At 41.3% G+C, this 12,366-nt stretch overlaps 1 protein-coding gene across 9 annotated transcripts in view; it reads right to left on the bottom strand.

Moving 5' to 3' along the window:
* Window positions 1–1,924: 1,924 nt before the first annotated feature.
* LOC122548363 (ATP-dependent chromatin remodeler CHD3) overlaps window positions 1,925–12,366 on the bottom strand; it is a 117,366-nt gene continuing 106,924 nt past the window's right edge. For all 9 annotated transcript variants that reach the window (XM_087982892.1, XM_087982889.1, XM_087982891.1 and 6 more), the window contains one exon: window positions 1,925–4,281. In XM_087982892.1, the coding sequence (XP_087839018.1) occupies window positions 4,178–4,281 (104 nt within the window). In that variant the 3' untranslated portion in view covers window positions 1,925–4,177. The remainder of the gene's footprint in view (window positions 4,282–12,366) is intronic.

Consider the following 12,366-nt stretch of genomic DNA (forward strand, 5'->3'; position numbering starts at 1 on the left):
GACTCTCAAATTATTGGTACGAAGGAGTGTTCCATCCAGAGACTAGGAAGAACATGGAAATTTCTCTCATAGACAATGCTCAAGATGAATAGTATCAATACATTGAAACACAAGGGACAAAAGGAATAGAAAGATAAAGCAAGGTGAGAAGAGGAGTGATGGGAGAAGGATTGAGGGGAGCGGAAACAGCAGTGCAAAACAGATGGGCCAGATGTCCTTCTGTAATGCTAATTCTATGTAATACACCTTAATAAAGTGGAAATACACAGCAAGTCCAACAGGTCTCAAAGAGAAACAGTGAATTACCTTTTCAGATGTCAAGTGATCTCTTGGACCAGTTTTCTGACATCTTTTAATGAGTGACAGATTCACATGTTGCAACATTGGCCGATACCTCTTCAGTTGAAATACACTAGACATTATTAGAAAGCATCATTTTCCCAGCTACCATCAGTTCTGAAGGGTCATTAGACCCAAAATGTTAACCTGCTGAGATTTTCCAGCATCTGTAGTTCTTTTGGCTTTTTGCACATATATTAGTCCTGTATTCCCTCAACAGCATAAAGTGTTGATCCAATTGTGAGAGTTTTTAAGATCATTAAATGATTCAATAGCTATTTCACATACTGGTGGTTTGACGGAAGTGCTGGGGACCCACGGCCTCGGTCATACTCTGACCAATAAAGGAAAGCATACCAAACGCCACCTTCACTATCCTATCTACCTGCGACTCCACTTTCAAGGAGCTATGAACCTGCACTCCAAGGGAACACTCCCTAGGACCTTACCATTAAGTGTATAAGTCCTGCAAAGATTTGGTTTCCCAAAATGCAGCACCTCACATTTATCTGAATTAAACTCCATCTGCTAATTATCAGCCCATTGGCCCATTTGATCCAGGTCCTGTTGAAATCAGAGGAAACCTTCTGGAGGGTGATCTCAGAGTGAGAGGATCAAACTTGAAAATTAGATAGTCTAAATAGAAGTGACATCAGGATGCACCTTCACATGGAGACAGGGGTTTAGTGGGAAAATAGATCTAAAACAGAAAAAAAAAAGTTAGAGGCCAGAGGTCAATTGGAAACTGTAGAAGTGATCAATGGATTGTTAGATTAAGAGTACTAAGGTTGGAGAGACCAAGAAAAATAGATTTCAAAAAGGTACAGATCAGCCATGATCTACCTGAATAGTGAAACAGGTAGAACGGCCTGACTGATTTCTTCCACTTCCTGGGTTTCACACAGAGGAGCTGAATGTGTCTTATATTAAAACCAAATCTCGCAGTTAGTAAAAAAAAAAGACAGAAAAACAGGAAGTGGTGCTCAGAATTCAGCCTGAGAAGTGAAAGGAAAAAAGTACAAAGCGGCTGGTGCTGGTATAACATTGTGCAATTAACTGCCCCGCCCACCATCAGACTAGACTCTTTGACCAGCAACTGCAAAGAAAGCATATTTATTTTCATACCAGGTTTCATAACACAGGATACTTTCAAACACTTTCCAGTTTCTCCAGGGAGAGCTCCCTTGTTCTGCTTTGAAAGAAAGAGTTACCATGACACCTTTCATATCCACTGAAGGGGCAAATGGTTTAATTTCATCAAAAAAGATGGCACCTCTGGCACAGCAACATTCCATAACTCCATCCCCTCCAGCAATGTTGTTCAGGAGTCTTTGGAGTGTCATCTTGTTGTGTACAAAAGAATTGCCATCCATTTTGCTATCATAAGTAACCAAATGTTTGGAGGTAGTCCAAGATGGAGACAGATATCTATTAACTGCACGTTGTGTCTTGCCTACAGTTTTACCCTTTGAGCCCTATGCAACTCACTGGCCAATAGGGTGGAGGGGAATAAAGCATATACCTGATCGATGCAAGGACCACATGGCTACTGACAATTCAGGAACATACAACAGTGGCAATATCAAACATGTAACAAAAAAACTTTAATGAAAAATTCTTCAAAATATTCTTTTAAAACAAAGGATATTAAGTAATAATAGATGTCAGCTGCAACAGATTATTACGCAGACATAATTTAAAGTATACATTTAAGTTTCCTTTCTGAAGCGGTTTTTGCCCCTACACCTGCTTGCCACTGGCGCTGAGCTGGTTGAGGTGGGATGGGATGTCATGTCACAGATTTTCACAGCTAGAGCCTGAGGCTCAATGAACACAAGATCCCTGCTCAAAGCAGATGGCACATCAGTTTGTGCTTCTCCCACCCCCAAAGCTTCTCCACTTCTGCTGGGGTAAACATCTCTTCCGATCCCCCATTCCCATCATCCCTTATCCCACAACATATGAATCAGCCAATCAACTGGAAGGGACCATAAGCTCAGGGATGGAGTGCTGGAAAAATGTCCTGCCATGTAGCAATGTCACATACCAGGGATGGAGACAGGTTTACACTCTAAAAGCCAAGCAGAGAGCAGGAAACATGAACAATGTGTACATCCACCTATCCCAAAGAGGCAGTAATATTTTGGGGGGGGGGGGGGGGTGTCAGAGAAGTCGTATCCTATTTAAGCAAGCATGTAGGTATTTCCTTTTTATAAAGTACTGGGATGCACTTTTGACGTGATAAATAAAATTGTGCTTCTGCTTGATCTGCACAAGGGATACAGGAAAAGCAGGATGGTTCACTTAAGAGCTGGGCATTTTTGTTCCTTTCAAACACATTTACCCCCTTATTCCTGAGCACATCCACTCCAACCTCCTCACTGTGCAAAGCTGAGATGAGACACAGTTCATAGCAAGGAACAGATTACAAGAGGCGGCTGCAGAAATTTCAGCAAAAAAAACTCTAATGCTTAACATACTCTTTTGAACATAAAAAGCAGCACAAAGTCAGTCAGCATGGGAAAGAGCAAGTAGAGCTCAACAACTTGGCCAGGTTCACTGTATTGAAAACTTTACTGGAAAATGTTATAATTCCTTTCACAATGCTGACTTCCCTTTTGTGCATTCCCAAGTGTTCTCCATTTTAAACTCCAATTTCTCCAGGTTATTTTCAAAATATTTAAGATAAAACAATATAGAACACTTGATGTATGAACAAAACATTCGGGTAACGAGGAAGAAAATTTAGCAGAATGCCAATTTCCCAGTAGCTAGGCTCTTTTTAATCCCCAGAATCCACCCTTCCTCAAAGCAGCTCTACTGACACTCCTTTCAGGGAAGCAAATAAATAGATTAACACTTAGCAACACATTGGGATTGCCAAGTGGTTTGGTGCCTTGCTTCCAAAATGTCTACCATAGAGCAATCAAGCTGGAAAGACTATTTTGGAAACGTGTGCCTGCTGAGATCTAGGAATGAAATCAAACCATACAATTACACAATACAGCTCTTTAGTATCTGATGAAAATGGGTTGTTTTGGTAGTGATAAGGTGTCAGCCCACAAGGATCAAGAGGTGCAAGACCTTTTAAGAGCTATTGTATCCTACAATGTCACAAGAATGACCCAGTCCGTCTTTTCTCACATCTAACACACAACCTACAACATGTCTCAAGGAGGCTTCCGACTGCTGAAGAACCCAGTACATCACTTGCAGGGCCACAATTCCACCACACAATTTCTGAACTCTCACCTAATATTTTACTGGGTGATATTTCTACTGCAGGTTCTAGTTATTGGAGCAGAACGTACAAGAGCTAATTTCAATTTGTTGTTTTTGCGGTAACTCAGTTGAGCCTCAAAGCCTAAACATGTCCTCATTAATAAATTGAGGCAGGAGCATGATTGCTACTGTGCTCAAATAACATCACGTCTTCCAGCATTAGGGGTGACACTTGGAGCTAAAGTCTTGCCTGCTTATCCACTCTCAGAATTCCCAAATGACAATAGAGGGGGAGAGGGAGAGTAGAAAATAAAAAAAGGATAATGCCTTGCATCAATATCTAAAACTACTGTGAGCCAAGATCACCAATGCACATCAACACAGGTGATGTTCCCACCAATTTCAGAATCCAAACCATGGCATCCTCTGGGAGGGTGAGGGGTGAGCAAGTGGAGTGTTGAAGAGATCTTCATAAGTTATAAACCCTCCCATTCACTCACACACCTTCTGGGGCATTAAACACTAACAACCACATCAGCCTGTGTTTCCTCTCAAAACAAAATATAAACATAACCAGTATGGAGGGCAGGGACAAGCAAGAATGGGGTTGGAGGGGTCAGTCATCTATGCATATTATTTCCCCGGTCTTTTCTTTCTTTTCCAAATTCACTCCGTCCTTGCTGCTTTCTTTTTTCTCTAAGACAGAAGGGCCGTTGGATGCTGAAAAAGAGAGAGGGGAAAAAGACAGATCATTCAAGCTGTAACTAATCATATCTGATTGACAGGACATTTCTGAAGAACTGTTGGTATTCTCCAGCAGATAATTTCCAATTGCACCAACCACCCAAATATTCTCACGAGCTTCCACATTCTTACTTTAAAGCCGGCTATGTAAATGTGATTCCCTGTCCTTCAACAGTTCTAGTTAATCTCCAACTGAGTTCAGTTCTGGGCCCGCCTACCTCAGCTAGAAGGGCATCAACCTTGGAGGAGATGGAGGAAAATAGATTCAGAAAAATTATAAAGGAACTTAGTCTTAAAATTGTGAGTACAGCTTTTTTTTTTTAGAAAAACAAATGCTTTCATGAAATGTGACAGCACTGCTGGCGGGTCACTGTTTATTCCCAATCTTCAATGGTCATCGAGATGGTGGTGATAAGCTGCCATCTTGACCTGCTGTTTCTCTGGTAAACCTACACCGGTGTAATTATAAAAGGAGTTGCACAGGTTGAATCTGTATACTTTAATCATTTTAAAACACACTAATCGGATGAAAGGATTTGACAAGTGGAGCTATTTTCTCTGGAGGTGGGGTCCAAAACTGAGGCAACTTCAGGATGCATTTCCTTACTGGGCAGAGGATGTGGAAACCTAGAACATTATACCATTAAACACTGTTGAAACCAGAGTTGTAGGTGGTGTGAGGAAACCTATATTTATTTAATATGCAGAGCAAGCCAGCCATTTCTAAATTTTGTTAGATAGCAACATTAACATTCAATTCTGCCCAGCATCAGAAGAGGGGCCCATTGCAAGATTTACACTCAACAGTTCAAAAGATTAGAGATACAGATACTAAAGATCAGAAAGTCTAAGAGACTGAATAGATCCAATTTTAGAAGTGATGATTTTTTAAGCTATACTGCAGAGAAGGCAATTGACCTATACAGGCTAGTGAGTCAAGTTCCAAGAACAGCTTGATAATGCTGTGCTGTTAGAACTCTGGCCAAAGTTCTAGCAGTTATTAGTCAGTTAGGTGTTGCAGTCAGGGCTAAGCACACAAGAGATTGGATACCTGAATGGGTCAGTACAGCTGGAGAGTGGAGGTTGAAAAGGCATAAGCAGTGTTTGTTTGATAGAGCTGAGCAAGAGGATAGTGCATGAACTAGTGCAAACACAAGGTTAGATCTGGCCTGGTGAAGTCAGCTGCTGGCAAAAGCTGGAACTGTGACTCTGGATAAGTACTCAATTACATGTTTCAGAGTCCAGGTATGCATGGACCCAAGAAAGGACAGCAGCTGACCACAGCAGAAGTTGTAGTTTTTGAAAGGGGGTTTCAAGGCAGATAAAAAAGAGAAAATTGTAATCCCTTGAAATTTAATGAGATTTGATGCCATTAATGTCTGGAAGTGGGACAGGGGATGTTGTTGTGGCATTGGTCTTGATTACATTTACTATTTGATGTGCAAGGTGGGCTATTTTGCCATATGAATTAGGAGATGGGTTTTCCTGTTAAATTACTACTAAGGATAAGGGGTAGATCATAACTTGGCTGGCATGAAGGAGTTGGATCGAAGGGTTGCTTTCATGCTGTACACCTATATTACCCATTCGAGATTACCATTTTCACATGTTAATTCTGGGCATTGAAAATAAGTTAGAGAATGATTGTAGATTCTATACTTCTCTAACTTGTAAAGTCTTGTTTGTTCAAAACCACAAATTATGCCTTCATTCTCTTCGTAAATCCATGGAATTTGTTTCTTTGGTCTCTAGACAGATCATAAAGTTGGTGGCCTGGTCATACTGGGGGCTAATGCACATTTCAAATGTGAGATGGTTACAGTTCTGTTGGCTAAAGGGATCAAGACAACAACTCCATCTATTCACCTTGGATCCATGGCACAGATCTGCCATGATTTAATGAAATGTTGGAAAAGGCATCAGGGCTGAATGGCTTCCTCTTGTTACGATAGCTGGGACACTGCTGGCAGGCTGCCACTTCCTAATGCCTACTGATATGATGAGCGGGTGATTCACATTGACCCTGGGCCACATCAAAGACCATCAAGAGAGTCTTCTGAAGCAATGGTAAGGCTGTGCTCAGACTGGGAAAACCTAGTGAATCTCCAGCTTAGCTTTCAGTGATGGATACTCGGTCCAGACTGAGAATAAGGAGGTGGAAGACTTACTACGGACAAATAAGTTGACTGAAAGCACCAATTTCCTGCCCCTGTCAACACAGATGAATAATGGTGAATGGAAAATACACTAGCATAACAAGCAATTTAAACAAGTTGATACACTTAAACAGCTGAAACTTTGCAACAGTTACATATATCAAACTGCATGAGCAATGAAATTACTGCACAGAAACAGGCCAATCAGCCCAATCTGGTGTTTTTGCTCTACAAGCCTCTTCCCACCCACTCATTTCTCCAATCAGTAAATCCTCCTATTCCCCTCTCCCTTATACTTAACCAGCTTCCCCCCCTTCAATGCATCAATTCTGTTCACATGCAGGTGAAGTGAACTAGTTTCACATTCACCTCACCTGCTCTCCAGAATTCCCGAATGGATTTATTAGGGACTGTGATGTTGATGGTCTCAAGTTCTGGCTTACCCACCCCCACAAAGTCAAAATATTTTCTCTACCCCAGACTATCAAAACACCCCATCATTTAAAAGAGGTCTCCATTAGGTCATCCCTCTTTTCTAGAAGAATGAGGCTTCTCCGAGTCAATCTTTCCTGACTACTGCAATCCCTCCATTCTCATGTCCTCGTTGTAGAAAATACAAAAAGTAAATTAGAATGTCTTTATAACTTCAAAATTGTCTCAAGTGCAGTCTGGAACTGCTATGGAAATGATATCAATTTCCTTGCTTTTTAATTCTATTCCTCTGTTGCATTACAATGAGAAGCTGCACCCCACATCTTGCTCCTCTGGCCCATTCAACATCATTTTGAGCGAGTACATGGCCTTACCATACTTTGTAAAATGAGTCATCACCTACTAATCTGGCCATTTACACAAATTCTCTAAATTTATTCATGTCATTATTGTGTTGCAGTCTTCCTCAGTTACCAATAATCCCAACCTCCCTCCCCTCCAAATTACGTCATTATTCAGTATTGCATGGGCAACTGAAGTTTAAGGGTCTGGTGTGCAAACAGTTACTTGGTTGTAGAGGGGTGGAGCATGTTTCTGCTGACATCTGTTGGTTATCAGGACAGAATCTCAAAAATACTACATTTCAAAGGGTCACTTGACCCAAAACGTTAACTGATTTCTCTCCACAGATGATGCCAGGCCTACTGAGCTTTTCCAGCAATTTGTATTTTTTATTTTACAGCATCCACAGTTTTCTCAGGTTTTATTCCACCAATACACTTCAAAACTACTTAATGAAGTATACACATAGCAGGTTAACATTACCACAGGAAACTAGGCCATATTTTCCAACTGCTTTATTTTAAAAATCCTGTACCTGTTACAACCTAGAGCTCAGGATTTTATGACCCTTGTTAAACAAAGAATATTGAACAGTACAGCACAGGAACATGCCCATCAACACTGACTAAGATGCCATTCTAAACGAATCCCATCTGGCTGCACATAGAATGGAGGGATATGCACTGGCTGTTCATGTGGCTAAATGCAGATTTAAACTTTGCTAATGTATCTATTTCTGCTACCTCCACTGGCTGCATGTTCTAAGCATCTACCATTCAGAGTTGAAAAAAGAACAACATTTTTTCTCATCTCCTTTAAACACTCCCCCTTGCACCCAAAACACATAGCCCATAGTATTTGACATTTCCACACTGGGAAAGAGACTCCAACTATCCAACCTTCTCATAACTTCTCCATTTCTATCAGGTTACCCCTCAGCCTCTGATGTTTTAGCAAAAACAATCCAAGTTTGTCCAATATCTCATTGTAGCCAATACAATCCAATTTACATAACATCCGGTAAATCTCTTCTGCTCACTCTCCAAAGCCTACACAGTTTCTGGTCAGAATGGCACACAATATTCAAATTGTTGCCCAAAGTCCAATGCAGCTGCAACATGACCTTCCAACTTTTAAACTCAGTACTCTGACCAACAAAGGTTATACATCACCTTTACCACCTTAAGGAAACAATGGGCCCAAGATTTCTGTGCATATTAAAGCTCCCAACGGTCCTGTCATTTACTGTATGCTTTCCTCTTGCAACACCCAAAATGCACAACCTCAGAAACTCCACCTATTTCATGGCCTAACTTTCCAGCTGATCTATATCTCACGGTATCCTTTGACAATCTTCCTCAATATCCACAACTCTGCCAATTTTCATGTTGTCTGTTAATTTTCATTGATATCATTTGTATATATTATTAGGTCCTAGCTGAACAGCACTAGTCACAGACCCTTTGTGTCCTATGATCAAACCAAATTCGTATCAAACTTACCAACTCATCATGGATCCCATGCAATTTAATGTCTGAACCAATTTACCATGACAGATCAGGTGATAGTACCTGATGAAGGAGCGACACTCCAAAAGCTAGTGTGCTTCCAATTAAACCTGTTGGACTATAACCTGGTGTTGTGTGATTTTGAACTTTGTACCCTGTCTATACCCTTCATGATTTTATCAACCTCAATCAGGTCGCCCCTCAATCTCCTTTCTTCTAATGAAAACAATCCTAACCTCCTCAACATCTTGTCATAGCTAGCACCTTCCATACCAGGCAACATCCTCGTAAACCTTCTCTACACCCTCTCCAAAGTGTCCACATCCTTTTGGTAACGTGACGCCCAGAACTGTACACAGTATTCTAAATGTGGTCGAACCAATGTCTTGTAAATTTTAAGATGACTTGCCAACCCTTATACTCAATAGGACATTCCTGAAGAAGGGCTTATGCCCGAAATGTCGATTCTCCTGTTCTCTGGATGCTGTCTGACCTGCAGCGCTTTTCCAGCAACACATTTTCAGCTTATACTCAATACCCCGTCCGATGAAGGCAAGCATACTATATGCCTTCTTGACCACTTTATCCACCTGTGCAGCAACCTTCAGCGTACAAAGGACCTGCACTCCTAAATCTCTCTACCTATCAACTTTTCCCAAGGCTCTTCCGTTCATTGTATAATTCACTCAAGAATTAGTCTTGCCTAAATGCATCACTTCACATTCGTCTGGATTGAAATCCATCTGCCACTTCCCTGCCCAACTCTCCAGTCTATCTATATACTCCTGTATTCTCTGACAGTTCCTTATGCTTTCTGCTACTCTACCAATCTTCATGTCATCTGCAAACTTGCTGATTAAACCAACAGTGCCCTCTTGCAGATCATTTATGTATATTACAAACAACAGTGGCCCCAACACTGTTCCCTGTGGAACACCACTGGTCACTTTTCTCCATTTCGAGAAACTCCCTTCAACTACTTCTGTCTCCTGTTGCTCAACCAGTTCTTTATCCACCTGCTAGAACACCCTGCACATCATGTGACTTCACTTTCTCCATTAGTCTACCATGGGGAACCTGATCAAACACCTTACTAAAGTCCGTGTATATATCATCAACAGCCCTTCCTTCATCTATCAACTTGGTCACTTCCTCAAAAGAACTCTATTAAATTGGTAAGGTATGATCTCCCCCACACAAAACCATATTGCCTGTCACTGATAAGCCCTATCCTTTCTAAATATAAGGAGATCCTATCCCTCAGTATCCTCTCCAGCAACTTTCCCGCCACCGATGTCAGGCTCACTGGTCTGTAGTTACCCGGAATATCCCTACTACCCTTCTTGTACAGGGGGCAACATGAGCAAACGTCCAGTCATCTGGCACCTCACCTGTATTTAAGGATGCCACAAAGCTATTTCATGACCCCTTTTAGCTCACTTGACTCCAAGTTTAAGACTTGTCCTACTCTTCCAATATTCCTCCATTACCCTACCCTCAAATGACCATCTAAGCTCAATAAAAAGGTCTTCTTCTCAAGCATAATCAAGTACTATTCTACCAAATTACTTTTAATTCTGAACTCTTGTATATCCCGGCCTTCCAATGTTCTACCTCTCAGCCACGTTGACTGTAAACTCTAAATTTCTACCTTAAAACTCTCCTTTTCTGTAAGTCTCTCCATGTTTGGACATTCCTCAGAAGGTACCTCCTTGAACAAGTCATTGCACGGCATATGGTGCAGGACTGTCAGTCCCTGGTATTCTTTCCCCCAGAAAATATTGAAGCAGGATCACTGAATTTATTCTAGACAGTTAGATAAATTTGCATCATAGAGTTGTACAGCATGGAAACAGATCCTTTGGTCCAACTTGCCAATGCCAACCAGATATCCTAAATTGATGTGGTCCCATTTACCATCATTTGGCCCATACCCTTCTAAACTCTTCCTACTCATATACCCATCCAGATGCCTTTTCAATATTGCAATTGTACCAGCCTCCTCCATCTCCTCTGGCAGCTCATTCTATACACGCACCACCCTCTGTGAAAATGTTTGCCCTTATAGGTCCCTTTTAAATCTTGCCCCTCTCATCTTAACTTACGTCCTCTATTTTTGAACTCACCACTCTGGGGAAAAATACCTTGGCTATTCACCCTATCCATGCCCCTGATGATTTTATAAATCACTATTAAAAAAAGTCATCCTTCAGCCTCCAATATTTCAGGGAAAATAGTCTGAGCCCATTCATCCTCTCACTTTAGTTCAAACACTCCAATCCCAGCAACATCCTTGTAAATTTATTTTTGGAACTCTTGCAAGTTTAACATCTGTCCTATAGCAGAGAGAGGCCAGAATTGAACACCGTATTCCAAAAGTGGCCTAACCAATGTCCTGTACAGCCACATGAACATCCCAACTCTCATACTCAAATGTACATACAAAGGAGTTAACAATCTGGGTTGAGTTGGAACCCCATCAAATGGGATTGAAACCATAACCACGTCACCCTTATTAATTTTTTTGAATGACAGAACAGGCTCAATAGGGCCTGAGCCTTCTTCTAGGTCCCAAGTTCCTGTTTCAAACTTTTGTTTGATAATGTCCCTGTGAGCCACCTTGGGATTCTCTTTTCTCCATTAAAGAGTTTGGTTTACTAAGCTTGAAACAGGTTTAATGATCTTTATGACATACAATTAGAGTTCTAATTGTATTTGCTCACCTGTTATTGAAATCAACGTTTATACCTTTATAATCTATACAATCCTTTTGTAATTCAGCCATCTGTCGATACCAACAGCACTGACTGAACACCCAAGGCTGCACCTCGCCAGTATTATGACAGGTATGATAGCACATTACAGATACCATAAAGAATAACACAGCAAGGTTGTAGGCAATTCGATCCATTGCGCTTTTTTTTGTAAGCAACCTATTTAACTAGACCTGCTCCCACACTCTCATCTCTTTCCCAATAGCCCAGTAAACCTCTCACCATCTGGCCAAAATGAAGTGTCCCCTGGTAACTGACCCTCCCTCCAATAGAAAGAGTTGCTGCATGTTGTTCCAATGCTTTAGAACCAAGCTAATGACACTGGAAGATAGCATTGCTCCTGATCTGCTTATCCAGCTGAAATATCTACTTGTGTATACATGTACTTGTTAACAGCATTTACTGAGAACAGAAATAAAAATCGGAGTTCATAGTAGAGAAGATGGTTTCTGTGGTATCAGTGGCTCTGCTGACAATACCGCCACATTCTCAGCTCACTTGCAGCCTCTAGTGAGGATTGGTGGGAATGAATTGTTAGGTAAAGCAGTACTCAATGACTATTCAGTATTCATTCTTGCTCAGGTTAATGAACTCACTGGTGGTTTCAATGAATGATATTCAATTGGCAGTGAGCTAGATTAGATTAGATTAGATTACATTACATTACATTACAGTGTGGAAACAGGCCCTTCGACCCAACAAGTCCACACCGACCCGCCAAAGCGCAACCCACCCATACCCCTACATTTACCCCTTACCTAACACTACAGGCAATTTAGCATGGCCAATTCACCTGACCTGCACATCTTTGGACTGTGGGAGGAAACCGGAGCACCTGGAGGAAACCCA

The sequence above is a fragment of the Chiloscyllium plagiosum genome, unplaced genomic scaffold (assembly GCF_037043375.1).
Source record: "Chiloscyllium plagiosum isolate Xiang-an unplaced genomic scaffold, Cpla_swu_hap1 HiC_scaffold_44, whole genome shotgun sequence".
NCBI lineage: Eukaryota > Metazoa > Chordata > Chondrichthyes > Orectolobiformes > Hemiscylliidae > Chiloscyllium > Chiloscyllium plagiosum.